We start from the raw sequence: 22222 nt of genomic DNA, 5'->3' as shown, positions 1-22222 counted from the left end.
TAAATGAATTGATACAATTAATATTATAAACATTTTTATACTATACAAAACAGTCTATAAACTCAATGCAATCCCTATCAGAATCCAAATTACATTTAAAAGTTATCCTAAAATCCACATACAACTAAAAAATGCTCCAATATCTCAAAACAACTTTCAACAAAAATAATTAAGCTGGGACATCACCCTTCCTGACTTCAAAATATAGTGCAAACCTGCAGTTACCAAAACAGTATGAATTTTCTAGCCTAACAACAGACATATCGACCAATGGCATGGACTAGAGAACCTAGAAATAAACTCATACAATCAACTAATCTTCGGCAAGAATATCAAGAATACACAATGGGAAAATGTAATTACTCCCATTGCAGAGTTGACTTAACAGATCTCTAAAGAATGATTGCTCACGTATCTATAAAGATATGCTCCCCAACATCAGGGTAGAAGTCTTTATTTGTCTTGTCTTAGAATACTGCAGTTTTAAGTTTGAGGGAAATAGTAGCAGAGCTCTTGTTATATTAAGGCAGCACATAAGGGCTTAGCACATTTTAGTGCAGGGACTACAGTAAAATGCACCATGCCAAGAGTATATTGAAAAAATTATATTGAGTATGAAAATTCACAGGTGAGTGGAAGTTTAGAAGATTTAAAGAACAAAAGACAGGAATCATTACTAGAATATGTAAGTATTTTAAATATATTTTGAACATTTGCTTAGAAAAGAGAAGTTATAAGTAAGCTATTTCCTAGATGCAAACTTTGACAGCTAGAATTCAGTAAAAAGGTTCATTATATCTCAGTCAAATTGGAAATCCCATCTGGATGAAGAAAATTTCTGTTGTCCTCTTCTCTGTCTAAATGATATAACTTCCCCACTGCATCGCTTATTAGGAGCAACGTGATCAGAATAGGATTAGAATCTGATGAAGAGAGAGATGTTTCAAATATTAGCTGTTCCTTCTCTGACCCTTTTTGCTTTCTATTTATAGGATATTTAGATACTTTTTAAATCCATAGATGTCAACTATTAAAATTTGACTGAAATTAAGACAGGAATTGCTGTGCAATGCAGAGTAATGTTGAACTGGGTGTCCTTTATTGCTTTGTGTATATATTCTTATAGGAAATCACATTTTACAAGATAAATTATGGACAAGAATAACTATACATGTTTACATTTCCAGAGTTTCATTCTTACATTTTAGAGAGAGATATAAATATAAGATTTGTTTGCTAGGTATTAAACTTAATCTTAATTCAGGAGGTAAAGAAATCTCTGGTATATTTTGTGATCTGAAAGATTTTTATGTCTGAGGTAGAGTGGCAATGAAAATGTGGCATATCATTCATTAATCAATAAACTGCTTGGCATTCTAAGAATAGTCCAAGAAATTCAACTTACTTTTCTAAGCTCTACATGTTCCATTACATAACTACCTCTGCACTTCAACATTTAGAAAGGAGAATAGTACTGGAGATTCCCTAGTTCTATTATATAAGCTAATTAGTGAAACACATATATTCATCTTCACTAACGTACATAGAATAACACTGTTCAACTTTACTACTATTCAAATTCATAGCTTTATTTCTAATTAGTAAGAAAAAATAAAATTTTATATTGATAACCTGTAGCATCTTTGTTAATAGTAGGGAAGCTAATGTGGAGAATATTCTAGTTATTTACTTTGAAATATGAAAATTGACAATTGTGTTTTTCATTAAGTATTGGAAAGATGGATGTTGTACAATATTATTCAGAAACTCCTTTTTAAAGATAAGATAGTCTTTTGTTTTGTTTTTAATTCCTACAGGGAAAAAAGAAACCTGCACAATGGAATAATGAATGACAACACTACTTTATCTAACTTGCAAATTTTCTTTCTAACTCTCATTGTCACTCCGTATCAGTCCCTGTTAAAACCTGTGCACATATATAATCATTTATATTGATCACTATACTCTATCGATGACAAATTTCCAAGTAGTTTCCAATTACTGGCATAGATTTCCTTTCATCTATTTGCTGAGACCAGTGATGCTTCAGAGAGTGTAAAGGGTTAGACTGCTACCTGGGAAAACTTGGATTCTCTCCATTTGCCCTTTAGTCAGTGATTCTGCAAACTTTTCTAAATGTTATTTTGAGAAAATGACAAAATTTCCTAACATTCAGGAACTATACAGAAACTAAATTATAGGCGCTGACTACCGTTTTTCTTTCTAAAAGATATTTTGGAGTGCTTTTGGTAAACATTACTAAAAATTTCTCTGATAAGGTGAGGAAGACTTCTAAGAAGAAGCTTTCTAAATTTCCCCCTTAAAGTCAGTTCTGTAACTGTTTAATAAATTCCATTCATTTTTCTGGAGTTTAAATTGGAAGGTACACTTTTCTAGGACATTTCACTGATACATAGATCAAGAATCAATTCTCTTTACATTTTGTAAAATGTTACTGATTTTAATTTTGAGATCTCAGCAAGTTATTGTGATTGCTTACATATTTCTCCTTTTACTGCTAACATAACCAGAAACAGTATTGCAACAATTAGGCTGAACTATACCATTTATAAATTTATCTCCGGCATTTCTTTGCCTCTTTGATTTTATCAATTCCTTTCCCTCTTTCAGATTCCTGAGAACCTCAAGTGCTCCCGCACCAGCAAGGGCTTCCTTTGGATACTGCAGCCAGCTGTGTTACATTTCTTTGAGGACAAGTCTATCCCAGGTACAGACATCCTCTAATTATTTCCTCCTTTAAGGTACACACACCTGGCTTCTGACTCACATTCTCAGGGCCAACTCAGTGTTATCCATGGCAGCCTGCGTCTGAAAATCAGATACAAATCCCTGTCTGTTTCTGGATGCCAATAGACTAAAGTTGGTGTGCAAACTGTTCATTTTTAGCTCATTCAGAGGCCATATTTTGTGGTTTCTTACTAAGGCTCATGTACCAGCTGTGGTCTCCTGTCCATGGTGACTGTGAGGAGCAACTAGAAATGGGGTGGGAAGAGCAGTCAATGAAAGAGGATTTCTGCATGTTTTAATTGAATTCTTTTTTTTTTTTAAGATTTATTTATTTGTGCGTATGGAAGTGGGTTACAGGCCAGAGGTTTAGGGGCGGGAGAGTCTTCACCAGAGACAGAGCGGGGAGCAGAACAGGCAGATCGACGAAGTACACTGCTGAGGGGAGCAGCGGGCGGGTCAGGAGAGGTCTGCCACACCATGTGGTACCTCCGGGTCAGGCAGGGATCGAACTCATGAGGAAGTGGCTTAAGCTTCTTAGTGCTGTGCTTTAACCCGCTGCACCACCAGGGAGGGCCCTTAATTGAATTCTTAAGGTAATAGTGGCACCTGCAAATTATATTCATACCCACTTTATATTACCAACCAGGTATAATTTTCAGAGATAAAAATTATTGGGAAAAGACTTTTGAAAAAATAGGAGTAGTAGGGACCTTCAAGTCACTTGGCAAAATTTTCTGCAAGAATTCACTCTAAAATATTACACACAAAAAATGAACTATTACATTTTCTGAAGAGCATCTAGTAGTAGGAACTTATTCTTCTGTAGGTTAAGCACACCATTTTGAATAGGTATAAATTGTAAGACGTAAAATAATTATTTTGATGTGAATAATACATTAAGAAGCTTACATATGTGTAATCACTAGATTAGTTAAAGATTCATGATCTATACAAAAAAATACTTTTGCTGTCTCTTTAAGGTAATATTATTCTCCTCATAACATAAAATATTTTCTAATAGATTAACTTCCATTATGTGATTTTATTGGGTAAAAAAGTACTTTTATTAAGTAGTAAAATTAGTTTTGTTTCCTCTAGGAGAAAATGTGCTAGAAAGTGAAGGGAAAAGAGAACCCATGATCTTCTCTAAATGAGTAAGATATAATGATAGTAAAATTATCTTTAGGGGGAAGAGTTACAAACCTTACAGCTCTTTCAGCTGTGCCTAGCACAGTGCTGTAAGCATTTAAATTTTTACATAGTGAATTACCAAAAAATAATGAATTTATATTACAGAGAAGCTTAGAACTTTGACTGATAAACTTCTTCATCTTACATTCTTAAAAACAGAGGTGTCAGGGCCCTCCCTGGTGGCCCAGCAGGTTAGAATGCAGCACTGCAAGCCAGCTGCAGTGGCTTCAGTGTGAGTTCGATCCCTAGCCCCGGAAGTGACCCACATGGCATAGCAGACCTCTCCTGACCCGCCCACTGCTCCCCTCAGCAGTGTACTTTGTCAGTCGACCTGTTCTGCTCCCCACTCTGTCTCTGGTGAATCCTCTCACTGCCCCTGCACCTCTGGCCTGTACCCCAGTTCTGTATGCATAAATAAATACATCTAAAAAAAATGACTTCTTAAAAAAAAAAAAAACAGAGGAACCAATTGAAGAGATCTTCCTGAGGTACAGGGCTACTCTGTGACACACAGGGAATACTAGATGCTTATCCTTCACTACTATGCTTTCTTTGGAGAAAAGATGAGAATTAAACTTATTTCCTGTTATACTCATAAACTTCAGTGTAAGGGGGAAAATGCAAAGGTGGAAATAAATACTCATTTATTAAGTAAATCTCATTTGTGATATAAAGTGTGTAATTATCTTTCCACTAATACTGATTTGTGGAAAAGATAATTTTTAAAGAAGCCAATGCTAGAAATGTTCTTAATAGAAGTGAGATGAGAGTTTAAATACTAAAGCAGAGAGGGTCATTAGAACCCATAAAGAGAAAGGAAAAAGATTCCTTCTTATGCACCCTATAAGCTGAATAAAGAAACACAGTATTCCTAGGATACCAAAAGTCTCTCCAAAGTCCCTTCTATTCTCTTTTCTCCTTCCAGGGTTAACCACTGTCCTCACTTTTAATACTGTATATTAATATGTCTGCTTTAAACTTCATTTAAGTTAATACCAGGGTATATGCCTAATATGTTGATTTTGTGAATGCTTGTTACCTTCTAGAAGCAGTTCACACCGCTTCCTCTTAGTAAAAGTGTTTATTTTACTTAGTGAAGATAAAATGACATTTTGTCTCTGAAGAAAATGATGTTAGATTTCAGACATGTCAAACAACTTCTCAGGTATTTGATTTAATATTTATTTCTAACTTTAATATATTTTTGAATAAAAACTGCAATTCTTAAAACCGAGGCAGAATTGAGACATCAAAACCATGCTCAGTTAACTCATATTGATCTTAGTTTTTCCTCTAACTCAGGTAACTGAAGATAAATTCATTCCAAAGTCAATGAGTGAGGCAAATTATTCTCGGGTGACCGAATTTGTGTTGCTGGGATTCTCCAGCTCCAAGGAGCTGCAGCCCTTACTGTTTGTCATATTTTCACTACTCTACCTGGCAATACTGCTGGGCAACTTTCTCATCATCCTCACTGTGACTTCAGATTCGCGTCTGCACACCCCCATGTATTTCCTGCTTGCCAACCTCTCTTTCATAGATATGTGTGTTGCCTCATTTGCTACCCCCAAAATGCTTGTGGACTTACTGGTGGAAAGCAAGACCATTTCTTTTGAAGCTTGCATGACTCAGATTTTCTGTGTTCATTTATTTGCTGGCGGTGAAATGGTGCTTCTTGTGTCTATGGCTTATGACCGCTATGTGGCTATATGCAAACCTCTCCACTACATGACGATCATGAGTCGCCGCGTGTGTATTATTCTCGTCCTCATTCCATGGTTGGTCGGTTTAGTGCATACTCTCAGCCAGTTGGCATTTACTGTTAACTTGCCGTTCTGTGGCCCGAATGAGGTCGATAGCTTTTTCTGTGACCTCCCTTTAGTGACCAAGCTGGCCTGCATAGACACTTATGTTATCAGCATACTCATCGTTGCTGACAGTGGCTTCCTCTCTATGAGTACCTTCCTCTTCTTGGTTGTCTCCTACACTGTGATACTTATCACAGTTAGGAATCGCTCCTCAGCCAGCATGGCAAAGGCTCGCTCCACGCTGACTGCCCACATTACTGTGGTCATACTCTTCTTTGGACCGTGCATTTTCATCTATGTGTGGCCCTTCAGTGGCTATTCAGTTGACAAAGTCCTTGCTGTGTTCTACACCATCTTTACTCCCATTTTGAACCCTGCCATCTATACTCTTAGGAACAAAGAAATGAAGTCAGCTATGTCAAAACTGAAGAGTCGGTATCTAAAGCCTGGCCAGGTTTCCGCAGTCATAAGAAATGTTCTTTTTCTGGAAGCAAAGTAAACTTACAGAATTGTCATCACTGTAGCCTTGCCTGTGTTCAGTTACCAGTGGAATCATTGTGATGGGAAAGCATATCATTTTAACCAGAGGAAGTGTTGATTGAGTAACCAGAATTAAAGAGTTACAGTGATAATAAAATGTCATAGAGTGAATTATAACTGATTTAAATAATCATTTCCTCCATGAATGTGTTTTTCTCCCTGTGTTGCCATATTCTGCTTTTAATTTCTCTTGAAAACTTTTTAAGATATAGGCTTTGAAGACATTTACTGTTAAAAGTATCAAATAAGTTGCCCTCTCTCAGAAGCACTGGTCAAATGCCAATTTTGGAGTAATAATAATTACATTTATTTATTCCATAGAGATAAAAAATCTAGCCACATTTATCATCTACAATATATAATAATACACAGATAAGAATGCAGTTCCAATTATACTCTAATTACAGCACATATAGAAAATACTGTGATTGATGTTAATGGTATAACAAAATTTAAAATGGCATGACTACCTAGGAAAAGAATTTGTATTCAACATAAATCCTTCTCTATCTAACTGCTTAATATATGTTATTTAAGAAAAACAGCTCACTGAAAATCTCTTTACTAAATGTCAGGTATTCATCATGCTAATTTCTGCTCAATACTGATTAAATAATCTGGAGAGTTTCAGAGATGAGTTGACAGCTTGAATTTAGTACAGAATATCCTCTTTCATCCTAGGTCTTCATGATTCCTGTGTTCTTAGACAAGATAGTTTTTCATACCATTGCATGATAGAAATAGTCATACTTTGAGATGAAATTTTAGTCATTTAAATTTTTATTTTGTCTTGTCTAATACAGGTTGAGAAAATGACAGAATACAATTTTAAGACTTTTGAAATAGTCATGAAGTTTTCCCTCCATGACCACTTATTGAGACCATGATTCTGTAGGATTTCACACTGCTTTTTAAAATTTTTCCTCTTCTATAGACTTTAAAACTTTTTCTAGATTTTTTTGCTGTACCAGCTTCAAATAAGGAACTTTTATTTCACAGTAGATATTTGAAACTTATATATAATTCCTGTTGTGACAAATTCCTATTAAAAATAATCAAATTAATTCAAAAATTACAAAAGTCTTCTATGTTAAATAATAATGTAGATACCCATACAAGTAATTTCATAGTCATGGATTAAGCAGTGGTTTCTATACATGACACCAGAAGTGCAAGAAACACAAAAGGATGATAAATTGTATTTCATCAAAATTCAAAACTTTAAAGGCAAGTTCAAGAAAATAAAAAATTGGGGGGAAAATATTTTCAAATTATATATCTAAAATATCTGAAAGACATATCTAAAATATATTAGCATCTCTTACAACACAACAATTAAAGTATAAAATCCAAAGTTAAAAATGATACAGGGGATTTTATATATACATATAAACAAAAACATATAAACAGCCAATAAATACATAAATATATCACTGGTCATTAAGGAGAAAGAAAAAACAGTAAAATATCACTTCTCAACTAGTAAGATAACTAAAGTCAAAATGAAAAGAATAACAAGTATATCAGGAAAAAGCAATACATGATTCATTCTAAAAACAATTCTTATAAGTAAATATATATTAAAATTTAATAAGTTATCTAGACTTTGTGAGAAAGTAGGAAGCAGTAAAATTATGATAAATCAGTTTTCATATATAAGTGAATACAGCATGTAATGTTTTTAATATTAGGTCAAGAATAAACATTTAAATTTGGTTATGAAAGTTGACATAACTTTTGGACTGTGAAATGTTAGTAATAATTGTAAAATATGGGAAGATTGACTTGTGTGTATGTGATAATAGTAGTAAGATATTAGTCTCATATCTGAATGCCAGCAGGATAAATAATCTTTTTAAAAATCTACACGTAAATTTGAAAAATTTTGCACTGATACAAATTTCTCTAATAATAAAAACTAAAGAGATGAAAAGTGATTTAATAAGCAATTTATTACAATAACTATTGATTCCCCCTACCAAAAGAAATTACTTATTCTGTTTCAGTTAATACAATTAAAAATCAGTCTTTGAATTATTTATTTCAATTACATTATTTTAGTCATGACCACAAGATCTTTAAAGATTTCTTCCATACTTCTGACTAAATCTCATAGTGTTGAATAATTTCCTCAGAGCCTCCTTCATCTCCTTGTTCCCAAGCTGTAGATCAAGGGGTTAAAAAGAGGAGTTAATACGGAGTAGAACAAAGTCACAATTTTCTGGATCCCTTCTGGGTTGCCTGCTGTAGGGCTCACATAAACAACCACGACAAAGCCATAGAACAGGGACACCATGGCCAGGTGGGAGCCACATGTGGAGAAGGCCTTGCGCCGGCCTTCTGCTGAGGGGACCTTCAGCACGGCCCTGATCACCAGGGTGATGAAGAAGAAGGTGGAGAAGTTGAGGACTGAGTTAAAGATGGCACAGGTGATCTCGGTGCCAGGAGCTGGCACGCAGGACAGTTTTATAAGAGGTCCGGGGTCACACAGAAAGTGATCAATGATATTGGGGCCACAAAAGGGCAGCTGGTGTTGTGCCAGGTTTCAAGTTTCCCAAAGACCACCAAGGAGCCAATTCCAATGCAAAGCACACGAGGGTCTTTATTGCAAGCTCAAGCCTGGGCTCCCAACCTGCAGTGACGCAGCAGCCGAAATTGAGAGCCCTGAGCTCAGGGAAGGCAGGGTTTTTTTTACAGAAGAGGGGAGTTTCAGCCAAGCAGAGGGGGAGTTTTATCTCAGCAGTACATTGAACAAAGTTATCTTGCTTTAACCTGGTAAGATGTGACCTTCACTACTCCCACATACCTTAGGACATCTGGTGTTTTCCTGATAGGTACTGGTTACTTGCCTACTTGCTAATTGGCTGTTGCTAGGGGATGAGCAAGATTAGGACATTTACAGTTAAATTCTGCCTTGGCATCTTGTTGATAACCGAAACTTAGGCCTGGCTGGTTCAGAAGCATTCTGAAGCCTGTCATGGCAGTTTGGTCTTTCACTGGGAGATGAGGTAAACTGGGAAGAGGAAAAAGGAGAAACCGCAGAGCCAGCTCCCATTCTGATGCAGCACTGGGCTGTCATGATGGTGGGGTAGTGCAGGGGCCTGCAGATAGCCAGGTACCTGTCAAAGGCCATGGCCGACAGAAGGTCTCGGTGGTGCCCATGGAGAAGAAGTAGAACTGGAGGAAGCAGCCGGAGAAGGCGATGGTGCTGGTCTTGGAGAGAAGGCTGGCTAACATCTTAGTGTCTGTGGAAGTGACGTACCAGATCTCCAGGAATGAAAAATTGGCCAGCAGGATGTACATTGGATTTTGGAGCCTGTGGTTCCACATCACAGCGCAGATGATGCATAGGTTTCCAGTTAGGGTCAAGGCATAGATGATAGAGAAGAGTGAGAAGAGGAGGATTTGAATCTCCCAGGTGTAAGAGAAGCCTAAAAGGATGAATTTACTCACAAAACTAGAGCAGTTATTTATGTTGGAATATTTATTTGTTTTTGAAGTTGCAAAAACAACAGATTTCTACATTAGAAATGGCTTTCCAAGATATTACTCAGTATTATTTTGTAGGAAAGTGCTTTGCTGAGGGTCACATCATTCTGAATGTATATAAATAACAACATACCATAATCCATGCACGTAACTTTAGGAACACATAGCTCTTTTCTGTATTTAAGCCAAAAAGTCAAATTTTTCTGTTACCCTGAGATTTATAATCAAACTTAGTTGGTATTGACCGCCAATAAGTATGTACAATAATACATAACTTCCAGCAATGAGTGAACAAGGAGTGGAATAAATACAGACAAGACATACTTCAGTGTTTGTTCACATACGAAGAGAGTGAAGAGAATGTTGTTCCATATTAACTGCTCTATTTGTGAGATAATATGTCAAACTAATTTGAGGTTAATTTTTTATAGATTTAAATAATGTATGCAAGGTAGTTGCAGTTTTATTGTATTAGGTTATGGGGAATTGCTAATAATCTTTTGTCTAAATTAATTCCTTAACATTGTAATTTGAATTCTTTGGAAGCATGTTTTCAATTTTCCCTGGTGGTCTGGTGGTTAAGATTTGGCATTCTCAATTATCATCATCACTGAGCCCTTCAAAACATTAATATAACATGAGGGAGTGGTGATATTTAATAAGTCTCCTTAATATGTCAGTTTGAAGCATAAAGTTTCAGCTCTCAGTTATTTTACATGAAAAAGAACAAAAACGCCTAGCTGATAGTATACAATCATGGCTCTTGAAGTATTGCACAATTTGGTCATTGAAATGTTCAGGGCATCTAGGTCAAAATTATTTCCATAACAATACAGATATTCCCACTTTTCTAATCAAATCTACCTCTTCACTTTTATGATGACATACATCAGTGTCTATTTTCAGTAACCAAAGAAATCTGTGTGATCCCATGCCTCTGGCTTACATAGTACTGTAAATCAATGTTCCCTTAATAAAAAAAGACTCTGAAGAGGATTTTCACTTTCATGAAAAAAGACAAAAATTGCCTCAGAGAGTGGCTAGAGCGGCAGCCTTGTTCCCCAGGCAGCTGCAGTGACATAACTGAGCCTCCTCCCAAGGAACTGTTGAGGCTCTGTATGTATTATTTCATTCCTGCTTTTATAATATATTTGTGTTGTTTTATGGTTTGTGTGTTTATTTGGTATGATATCAGGCTACTTTGGGAATCTTGTAATACTCAAATGTTTCCATATAAATTAATGGTACTTGTTGCTTTACTTTATGCTATTTTGGCTTCCAAAACATTTCATAGGACTGCTTCACTTTGACTTAGTAAGGGAACCTTTACTAAGATTTGATTCACTTTAGTCACTTCTATTTTTCTGGACTATTAAATGGAGTCTTCCATCCTATGCAATGTGCGATTTCACAACAAACTGAAGAAGTAGACACAAGCATCCAACAATCTTCTAAAAAGGTAAACATTAAAAAGATTTGCAAAAAAAAATTACGAAAAAAACAACTCTTAACTAATTTTTGTTGTTTTGCTAAAAGCTGTTACTTTTAAGTTGACATGTTAACATGATCAGTTTATAATTGTTACTTAAAATGAATTTATGTATAACCATTCTTTGTTTCAATTCCTAAATGGCAAATATGGAATAGTTACAACTCATATAAACCCTGTTTGGTATCCTTGATGAGTTTTAAGATTTTGAAGAGTTCCTGAAGTCAACAAGTTTGAGAGTCATTGTTTCAGATGAATCTTGACTTACTCTGTTAAATAATAAAAAGTTTCTGTACCTATTCAGAAGCAATTTATAGTTTGGATAAGAATCTTACACAGTCTTGACTTGTTTTTACCTTTCCATAGTATATTTTATTGTCTTTTTGATAATGCAACCATCATTAAAATTCACATATAAAGGGCCCTCTCTGGTGGCGCAGCGGGTTAAAGCACAACACTAAGAAACTTAAGCCACTTCTGCATGAGTTTGATTCCCTCCTGCCCCAGAAGTGATCCACATGGCGTGGCAGATCTCTCCTGACCCGCCCGCTGCTCTCCTCAGCAGTGTACTTTGTAGATCTGCCTGCTCTGCTCCCTGCACTGTCTCTGGTGAATCCTCTCACCCTCCGCATCTCTGGCCTGTACCCCAGTTCTGCATGAATAAATAAAATCTTAAAAAAAAATTCACATATAGAAACAGTAACTTTATTTTGGAAAATTATAGCCTTTCAGAATAAAAAAAAATAATGAAAATTTAAAACAGTAGTCATATATAGTGTTGAAGCCTTAATCTACAAAAATAATTAAATTTACAAATAAAATTATAATTTTTGTTTGGATTTGGCATTTCATAGCATCGAGACTTGCAAGCTGAATTGTGAATAAATTGCTGTGTAAAGACAGCAAATATCACAACCATGCTGGACTGTAGATGTCCAGAACTTTTTCATCTTATATCCAAAGTGAGAAAAAAGTAAAATGACTATGTGATTATAAATATATTAATTTTTAATTATGGTAATAATATTACAATATATAAGTATATCAAATCCTCTCCTTGTACAATTAAATATATAAAAAGTTCTTTTGTTAAGCATATCTCAATAAACTTGGGAAAAATAAACAATAAAATAGAACAATGAGTCCCCAAAAGCATAAGGATGGATCAAGAAGATGTGGTATATATATCCACAAAGAAATGCTACTCAGCCACCAAAACAAAGAAACTCATGCCATTTTCAGCAAAATGGACAAGTTGGAAGAGATATTTCTACTAAAATAATTCAAGAGGAGAAAGGTTAATAACCAATGGTGTCACAAATACATGGGATACAGAAAAACCAAAATAAGAACGAAATAAAGACAAACTTAAAAGCTAACCTTTGAAAACCAGCTAAAGAACTTCAATATCCAATGTGCTCCATGAATTCAAGAGGAGTAAGAACAAAATAAATACATCTAAAATATCAATGTGTGATGTTGCGGAGGAGTAAGAACAAAATAAATATATCTAAAATATCAATGTGTGATGTGTCTAATAATTTTTAATGTTTAAATACTACCTATGTAATAAATAACCCTAAAGCTTTGATCTAAACAAAAATGCCATATTGAATTAAACACTAGAATATAAACAGCAAAATTTTTAATATAGAACAAATAGAAAAATATATTAAAATATATAAAGGAAACCACTGGTATTACCAATTAGGAAACTTTAAATTAGTTATAGAAAAATCAAATTTTAAAGGAACACACATACTTTTATTTATCATTTTAATATATTTTAAAAAACTAAAAAAAAGAAACTAATGCTGCTATAAACAATGGGAAAATAAATGTCAGAATAATTTCAAATAAAAGAATAGCATTAGGGGTATTCAAAGAAATGCTACAAATAAGAGACAACTCATATGAAAAGAGGGTTAATCTTAATAACTGAAATTCCACAGGGGCTACAACTGAGATCAAAAGTCATACATTGTATAAAAATGAAGTATGATTTTTAAAAAAATACATAAAAAGTGAAAATTATAAAAAATACAAAAAGAAATAACTGACAGTCTGCCACATTTTACTAATTAAGAAGAACCAAGCTCTATACTGTCCTTTATATCAATTTAATATTGTCCTTCATAACATCCTGATTTCTTAATCTTTGCTGTTCTTCATTGTGATTATAGTTGATATAAAATTCTTAATAGATATTTTCATCAAATAAATATCATTCCTAAAGATATGTCACAAAGGCCATTCTCAAGCTTGCAAAGTATGAAAAAATTAATTTTTTCTAGGCTATAAAAGTAATGGAATAATACTTATACCAGTTAAAGTTTTATTGAATTAATGTGTATCTTCCCACATCTTCTTGATCCATTCTTATGCTTTTGGGGACTCATTGTTCTATTTTATTGTTTATTTTTCCCAAGGGAAAAATATACAATGTAGGAATATACAGCGTAGGAATACAAAAAAGGACTTGACAAGCCTCTTTAATAAGAGTTCTAGTAAATCTTGAACATAATATTTTTTTAATAAATTCTTACATAAAACCTTGAAATAAATACTGGAGGAACATGGCTTTCAGAATACATACATTGGTAGATCTAAAGCTATATAAAAAAAGAAAAAGTGGCAAAGGAAAACAGGATTCAGAATCATGTGAGGTTCACCTTACCTGAAGACACAAGATGGGTATCAGAAAATACCATGTGGTTGGATGCCATTTTCCACATGAATGAAATCTAGTCACTGATCTCAAAAACCAAATGTAATCAAGTTCCATGCAGTGTTATGGAAATTCATGAACTGCTAACATGAATTTTAGGAGTAGAAACATTATAGGATCAAGAAATCAGTTATGAACACTCTTGGATTTGCCCTCTGCATCTCTTTTTTTATATAAATGGGAAAAGTAACACATAACAATTAGAGACTCACTCCATAGTCTGATGATCTAGATAGAATCAAATGAACAATTATAATAAGAGCCCTATTACTTTCATGGCAGTCGTCTTTGGGGAGTGACTCTATAGAGAAGGAATTAATAACAGTGGTTAAAGTGATGTCCTATCTGTTCTTTACACAGCATGCTAGAAATTGTTTCAGATTCCTATGTGGTTCATATTCTAATTCAAGGAGATTTCAGATGGATTAAAGAGGGAAATAGAAATAAATCCAGTACTTTGAGCTGGTGTAAGTGTGCTCTTCAGCTATGATTAAAAGTAATTTCTTTTATCAAAGGCAAAAGTGTCATTCCATCATGAAATTTTTTCTAAATTTAGGGCAAAGTTTATGGACTAAAAGTTAATGTGATTAACATAGAAATTTAAAACAATGTATTTAACTATATTAAAGCTACTTTGTTATCATTTAAACTAGTTATCTTAATTCCAATTTGCTTTCTCTACCCTAAACTTACCACACCACACTGGGAGAAGTATTCTCTAGGTATTGAGTAAAATTATTTAATATAGGAAAGATATCTATGAAAATACTCATACATTTAACCACTTTGGTAGTACATTTTAATGGTTCACTACTCTAAATTAATCTCTTATGAATAAAAGTGTGCTTATTGTAGTGATCCTCAATTTTTTGCATACTTAGGTATGATACAACAGAGATACAAAGATTCTAAATATAACATTAATTCATATTATAGAGTGGAGTATTTGCAAATAATAGAATATAATCAAGTGAGAATTCAGCCTTTAAGATTTAGCCAACATTATATCAAAAGTAAACATACTATATGAACATTTTGTTAATTAATTCACTAAAAAAGCACAGAGCCTCTTAATAGGTATATTACTAACAGTAGATAAAATTAAACACCCTTTCTTGATAAAACTAACACTAATTAGAATTTACATAGTAATTTCCTAACTTGCCAGTTCCCTTTGCCATGGATTTAGCATTGTATAACAGGAAAAGGATTGTAACCATAAATGGAAAATTTGTATTTGTAGTCAAAATCAATTCTAGTAAGGATAAGTTACTACCACCTCTGCGAAGGAATTTAACTGATGTAATGTTAATTGCTCAGCATCAACCTCTTCTGTTTACAAGTAAAGTTTTAAGGTTGCTGTGGCAGCAGTGAAATCAGTCTTATTGAAAGGGAATCCAATGTGTTGGAGGCATATCCATAGGCTAAATTCCAGCTTTCATGGCTAGTTAATTTCCCCCACTATATAAGCACTAATGTGGTATAGAATAAACATTAGCTGACAGATGGTTCTTTCTTCTATCTTGATTACCTTTCTGTGGAGAATGCTGTTTAGTTAACACTGACATCACAATTAGGATTCACAAGCATGTTCATCCACATAGTCCTGCCCTCATTTTTCTTCCCATACTCTTTCCCTTTCCTTGTTTTCCAATATTATTCTTCTGTGGCCCCTAATATAGCAGCCAAATCATTTCCATTATCCAGAAATTCGTGTTTATTTATTTAGTTATTTATAAAGATTTATTTATTGATGCATAAAGAACTGGAGTATAGGCCAGAGGTGCGGGGGCAGTGAGAGGATTCTCACCAGAGACAGAGTGGGGAGCAGAACAGGCCAACTGAGAAAAGTACACTGCTGAGGGGAACAGTGGGCGGGTCAGGAGAGGTCTGCCGCGCTAGGTGGGTCAAACTCATGCTGAAGTGGCGTTAGCTGCTTAGTGCTGCACCACCAGGGAGGGCCCAAATTCATGTTTATTTTAACCTAAGGTCAATTTTCCATCTAAAGTTAACAGTCAAAGAAAATATTCACAACTGTTCTCACTAAAAAGATTTCCCCTCAACAATGTGAATGCTGTTCACCTTGAGTGGGACGTGCATGTGGCAGTCACCCACTGTGACACTGACTAAAGTGTACCAAGGTACTTTGTGCAGACCAAATCTGAGTCTTTCTTCTTCAGTCAATGAGTTATGGCAAACACTCTTATCCCATAATTTTGAGCAGAAGAAAGGGTACTGATATGACAGAAATTGGTTACATAGATGCCAGGATTACCTACTCATGCAGGTTTCTGCTTCTGTCTAAATCTAGATGGGTAAACAGTTATAATTTATAATTTATGATGGTTTAGTGCTTGACTAATAGAAGTTTGGGCTTTTTAAAATTATGTCACTTGGGGCCCTCCCTGGTGGTGCAGTGGGCTAAAGCACTGCACTGAGAAGCTAAAGCCGCTTCCACCTGAGTTCGATCCCCGCCTGCCCCGGAGGTGACCACATGGCATGGCAGACCTCTCCTGGCCCGCCCGCTGCTCCCCTCAGCAGTGTACTTCGTCAATCTGCCTGTTCTGCTCCCCACTCTGTCTCTGGTGAAGCCTCTCGCCGCCCCTGAGCCTGTACCCCAGTTCTGTATGCACAAATAAATAAATTTTAAAAAAAAATGATGTCACTTGGTAGCTTGTGGCTAGGAACTCAGTATTGAATAAGAGCAAGCAGCAATGCTCAGGTCAGTTTTTCAGAGAGGACAAACCATGCTTTGTTGGAAATGCAGTGCTCTTCTCCAGAACCCTAGGAGTTAGCATTGCCCCTTTTGTGTTTGGCTTTACTAGTGAATCTACATAATGTATTATTTATCATGAATTCCTTCCTCCAAATGGATGTCCTTGTTCATATAAAGTAAGAAATAGGGAAGTTTGCACATTAGAATGAACTTGGGATAGGAATAATTTGAAACTAGAAATATTGGGAATCATCAAAAAAGAAGTCAGGACAGTATTCACAATATTCTTCTGTGAGAGTGAGCAGAAAACGAGGCAAAACAATAACAGCACATTACTATTCTTTGCATTTGAAAATATATTGACTTATTTGCATAGTTGAGTGTGAAGAATCCATTTCCCCAACAGAAGGCCCAGAATATTTATAAATAAATGACATTGTGTCATTGAATTCAAAGACATAAGCCTTTATCTTTATTTTAAAAGTTAAGAAAGGATAGGACACCTAAAACAATGAAAGGAAGACAAGTATAATTTCTGAGGTTGTTTGTGCTTTTTACTATCATGATTATCTTTTTTTTTAAACTTTTCAAAGATTTATTTATTTATGCATACAGGACTGAGGTACAGGCCAGAGGTGCAGGGGCGGTGAGAGGATTCACCAGAGACAGAGTGGGAAGCAGAACAAGTCAACTGACAAGACACATGATGAGAGGAGCAGCGAGCGGGTCAGGAGAGGTCTGCCAGCCATGTGGATCACCTCCCTGGCAGGGATAGAACTCACGCTGAAGTGGCTGTAGCTCTTAGTGATGTGCTTTAACCCACTATGCCACCAGGAAGGGCCTGTCACCATTATCTTTAATTCAAGTTAATCAACCCTTCCCACTAGTTAAAATGATATGCTTTCCCATCACAATTATTCCATTGGTAACTGAACACAGGCAAGGCTACAGTGATGACAATTCTGTAAGTTTACTTGGCTCCCAGGGAAAGAACATTTCTTATGACTGCAGAAACCTGGCCAGGCTTTAAATACCGACTCTTCAGTTTTGACATAGCTGTCTTCATTTCTTTGTTCCTCAGAGTATAGATTGCAGGGTTCAAAATGGGAGTAAAGATGGTGTAGAACACAGCAAGGACTTTGTCAACTGAATAACTGCTGAAGGGCCACACATAGATGAAGATGCACGGTCCAAAGAAGAGTATGACCACAGTAATGTGGGCAGTCAGCGTGGAGCGAGCCTTTGCCATGCTAGCTGCAGAGCGATTCCTAACTGTGATAAGTATCACAGTGTAGGAGACAACCAAGAGGAGGAAGGAACTCAAGGAGAGAAAGCCACTGTCAGCAACGATGAGTAGGCTGATAACGTAAGTGTCTAGACAGGCCAGCTTGGTCACTAGAGGGAGGTCACAGAAAAAACTATCGACCTCATTCGGGCCACAGAATGGCAAGTTAATAGTAAATGCTAACTGGCTAGTAGTATGGACGAAACCAACAAACCAGGAGATGAGGACGAGAATAATACACACGCGGCGGCTCATGATCGTCATGTAGTGGAGAGGTTTGCATATAGCCACATAGCGGTCATAAGCCATAGACACAAGGAGCACCATTTCACCGCCAGTGAAAAGGTGAACAAAGAAAATCTGAGCCAAGCAGGCATCAAAAGAAATGGTCTTGTGTTCCACCAGTAAGTCTGAAAGCATTTTGGGGGTAGCAAATGAGGCAACACACATATCTATGAAAGAGAGGTTGGCAAGCAGGAAGTACATGGGGGTGTGCAGGCGCGAATCTGAATTCACAGTGAGGATGATGAGAAAGTTGCCCAGCAGTATTGCCAGGTAGAGTAGTGAAAATATGACAAACAGTAAGGGCTGCAGCTCCTTGGAGCTGGAGAGTCCCAGCAACACAAATTCGGTCACCCGAGAATAATTTGTCTCACTCATTGATTTTGGAAGGAACTTCTCTTCGGGTATCTGATAGGAAACAGAGATTAAAGAACTTATTATGGTTTTGATATCCCAATTCCATTTCAGTACTTAGAGATTGTAATTTTTATTTATATCTAGGTATCTGAATTTTCATGCATGTTAAGACTTATATAGTCAGCATAAGAAAGATGGATAGGGGAGACTTGTCAAGATGTTCAACTAAGTAATATACCAGTCACATAAGTTTAAGGAATGCAATCAACTAATTTGAAATTGAGTACCCAAAAGAGTTTGGCATTACAGAAATCCAACCTAGGATTCTACAAAGACAAAAATTTAAATTACCTTTCTACAATAAACAATTTTTTTCATAATTAACCCTGATAAAACAGTTTTTACAAATTTTATGTTGGACAAAAAAAGTATTCACTGCATATAAAGTTCTTTCAATAAAGTTTAAAAATAGCTCAAATTAATCTATGTTGTCATAAACTGCAATAATGTTTTATCATTGAAGGGCAATAGACACAGAAAGAGTACAGGAGGGAATTCTGAAGGTCCCTAATGTTCTGTCTCTTGGTGCAATTGATAGATAAGTGGGAATTTTCACAAAGTGAAATGTGCAGTTTTGCTTCATACACTTTAATGTGTATATCATATATTTGTAAAAATTAAAACAGGAGAAAAAGTGACAGTATTCCATTGTGTAAGAAACTGACAGGAGGATTCACTGCCTTGAGTAACTAGATGTTATCCCTTTCTCTACCCAGTTATACACTGGGTATAAGGTAAAATTCCTAACTTAGCAAAACTGTGAGGTCCAGAAGTTACTGAAACTTTTCCTACAAATGTAATTCAAATTCTCGTGAAAGGAATCTACCACACTAGTTCATTTCAACTATTAAATGATTCAACACATTAAATCATTTACTAGTTTATTTCAATGGTTAGCTCATTTCAACTATTCCTAAACCATATTAAATCTCCTGAATTCAGTCATTGGTGTTAAGAACCTTAACCATATAATTGAATTACGACTGAGATTTCTTGGGGCTCTTTAAAACTAGTTATATTGCACAAGCATATTAAGAGTAAGGAACTGAGACCATGAGAAAAGTATTTTTCTTTTCTATGCACTATGCTACATTCAGTCTTCAGAGCATTCTTCTTTTTGTGTTATCTATTTTTTGTTGAATTGTATCATCTTTATTAAGATAACCACATAGCAGTCATGTGAATTGCAGGTATATATTCCTACCTCTTCAGAACTGTATTGGCACACCACACCCACAAAGACATCAATAATCTTCCACCATAGTCTAATGGCCCTCTCCCCATTTTTCTTCTCACCCCCTCCCATGTTATATTTATTTTTTGCAAACTACCTAAAACATAGAAAAGTTGTACACTGAATAAGAAAAACAAAAAGTGAAATGTCAAGAAGCATCTGATTTTGCTTTCTCCACATTGAATAGCACCTACAATTTTGATGTTAATGTTTTTTATCATGACTGAAAATTGCCCAATGTATCTGAATTTCCCAGGAGTGTCTATCCATAAGGACAGGGAAAGTAATAAATAATTATATCTCATAAGTACCAAATTAAGAGACTCACATATTTCAAATCTCTAGTTCTCTAGACTCCCCACCCAATTATTACAGATTGTATCAAAAGTCTGACTCCAGGATTAATGAAATAGGCTGGCAAGTAGAGTTTGTTCTCAGAGGAAATCAAAGGAAAATTTATAGTGGAATATGTTTGACTTTGAGGAGCCACCTCATTCTCTTCAGTGTATTTTTCCCTTTCACATCATTCCTCAAGAGTCTCCTATTATGAAGTTAACTCTTGGTGCTGACCATGACCTGACCTCCCTTGAAAATACCCTTCCTTTTCAACACTTGAAATAGATGCTTTGTTAGAGTTCTAGACACAGGAAAGGAAATATTGCCCAACAAAATGTGGTTAATGGGGGACTCAAATGCACCCTGTCTGAAAGACCAGAGCCTCCATCCCAGGTGACAAGTCTCCTAAGGACCTTCTAGTGTTAGAGAGTAAAGGGGTGGTGGGAGGCAAAGGTGAGCAGAGACTTTCTGGTGCCTCTAGAATAAAATATATAATTCAAGTATGTGAGAAAACCACATAAAATTCATCCTCCCAATGAGTTTTCTGCAAAACTTTATTTTTCAAGGGCACTGATTTCTTAGGCTGACAAGAAAAAGAAAATACTGGGCAAATTGACTGAACCTGTGGATGAGAATTTTAAGTATAGACTAGCAAAATGGTGAGCAACAGAAATTCTAAGTAAACAATATTCCAAGTATAAGTTATTTCCCCTAATATATATATATCTATTTATTTTTAGATGACTTATTCTATACATACATAAATGCCTGCTTTTCCCAGGTCACTGTGCTAAGCCCTAGTGATAGAGAAGAAATGGCTATACCTTACCTCCTGAGGTCCATTTACTAATACTAATAGTCCTTTATTCACTTAGTGAAGTTAATGGATCCTTATTTCACTCCACTCTCTAACACAGTTTTAGATGAAAGGGATCCTTTACGCACCAATAAAGTAATTGTCCAATATTGAAAACAAAGCTATTTTAATTTTTCTTATTTCTATGTGAAAACCACAATTGCGTTATTGGGTAGCTGAATGATGATTAACAATTCACTTAGCCTGTCAGGGCTCATTATTCTCAAATATTAAATTTTGACAATACTGTTACCCTCAGAAAACACTGAAAATGTTACTTAAATCAATACATAGGTAAGAAGCCTTTAATCAATTATAGTGAGTGAAAAATATAAATTATGAGTAAACATGTAAATCTCAATAACATACAGATTAGAATTAGCAATTATTTTCTGGTAATTTTACATGCTTAAAGCTAGTATGATCTGACTCATAAAGATGAGTTTCCAGTTAGCAGATATATTCATGTAAAGATCACCCTTCGTTTCTCATAATATTCAAAGGGGAATAAATGTCTGACAGGTGTGCTAGATTGTCTTTGATTCCGTCCCATGTAAAATTCTATCAAATGAATGTTACCAAATATCAATGCTTCTATCATGGCTATTACAACTGATAGATTAAATGAATTAAGCAAGAGTATTAGTTAAAAAATAAAGTAAACTCTACTAGGTCAAAGATACATTGTTCATAAACTTTCCAGCATCCCCATTACCTTTACCCTCCCACTTTACATCCAGAGCAGAGATAAAATAGTCACTGGGCAGACAAATGCATGTAGTCTTCAGAGATACTGACAAAGTACTTTAACTTACCTATGATGAAATGGAAAGTGCAGATATCTTATAATCTATCGTCATTAATGCTTAGAAAGATTTTAGTTATTAGTTCCATATCTCCTAAGAAGACAGACTTAACTCTGATGCGTTGAATTCAAGAAACAGACTCAGGGTGTCCATAGGTATGATGGACTGTCCTCAGAGAATTTGTATAGGACTGGATGCTGTATCTTAAGGTAGGTCTTACATCACTGGGGGAACACTTGCAGCAGTCAGGAATCTAAAAGATATGTGGAATAAAAAATGCTAAAAATAAACCCTCTT

The 22222-nt window shown here is 35.3% G+C and overlaps 3 protein-coding genes across 3 annotated transcripts; 1 reads left to right on the top strand and 2 right to left on the bottom strand.

Moving 5' to 3' along the window:
* Positions 1 to 5271: 5271 nt before the first annotated feature.
* On the top strand, positions 5272 to 6246 carry LOC101627212 (olfactory receptor 4K15). The gene has a single exon (XM_012734008.1). The coding sequence runs from the start codon at positions 5272 to 5274 to the stop codon at positions 6244 to 6246; it is 975 nt and encodes a 324-aa protein (XP_012589462.1).
* A 2119-nt stretch (positions 6247 to 8365) lies between these two features.
* Positions 8366 to 16093, bottom strand: LOC101626986 (olfactory receptor 11H6-like). The gene is given in 8 exon segments (XM_012734007.1): positions 8366 to 8445; positions 8448 to 8818; positions 9288 to 9339; positions 9342 to 9428; positions 9431 to 9744; positions 11037 to 11069; positions 12913 to 12959; positions 16076 to 16093. Coding segments are annotated over 8 exon segments (1002 nt in total).
* An 80-nt stretch (positions 16094 to 16173) lies between these two features.
* On the bottom strand, positions 16174 to 18654 carry LOC101626756 (olfactory receptor 4K15-like). The gene is made up of 2 exons (XM_004694570.2): positions 17744 to 18654; positions 16174 to 16228 (listed from the first exon to the last, which is right to left on the bottom strand). The coding sequence occupies exons 1-2, from the start codon at positions 18652 to 18654 to the stop codon at positions 16174 to 16176; spliced, it is 966 nt and encodes a 321-aa protein (XP_004694627.2).
* Between the last annotated feature and the right edge of the window lie 3568 nt (positions 18655 to 22222).

This window comes from Condylura cristata, unplaced genomic scaffold (assembly GCF_000260355.1).
Source record: "Condylura cristata isolate star-nosed mole 26May11 unplaced genomic scaffold, ConCri1.0 scaffold00045, whole genome shotgun sequence".
In the NCBI taxonomy this organism is placed as follows: Eukaryota; Metazoa; Chordata; class Mammalia; order Eulipotyphla; family Talpidae; genus Condylura; species Condylura cristata.
The sequence above is the reverse complement of the archived record's forward strand: the minus strand, read 5'-3'. Positions and strand labels throughout refer to the sequence as shown.

Bases quoted from the DNA above. Each gene is read 5' to 3' on its own strand.
- LOC101627212 (XM_012734008.1), top strand. From the start codon at position 5,272: ATGAGTGAGGCAAATTATTCTCGGGTGACCGAATTTGTGTTGCTGGGA.
- LOC101626756 (XM_004694570.2), bottom strand. From the start codon at position 18,654: ATGAGTGAGACAAATTATTCTCGGGTGACCGAATTTGTGTTGCTGGGA. The intron at 16,229-17,743 runs GTATTTAAAGCC...CTGTCATATCAG, and splicing joins ATGTCAAAACTGAAGAGTCG to TACCCTTTCTTCTGCTCAAA.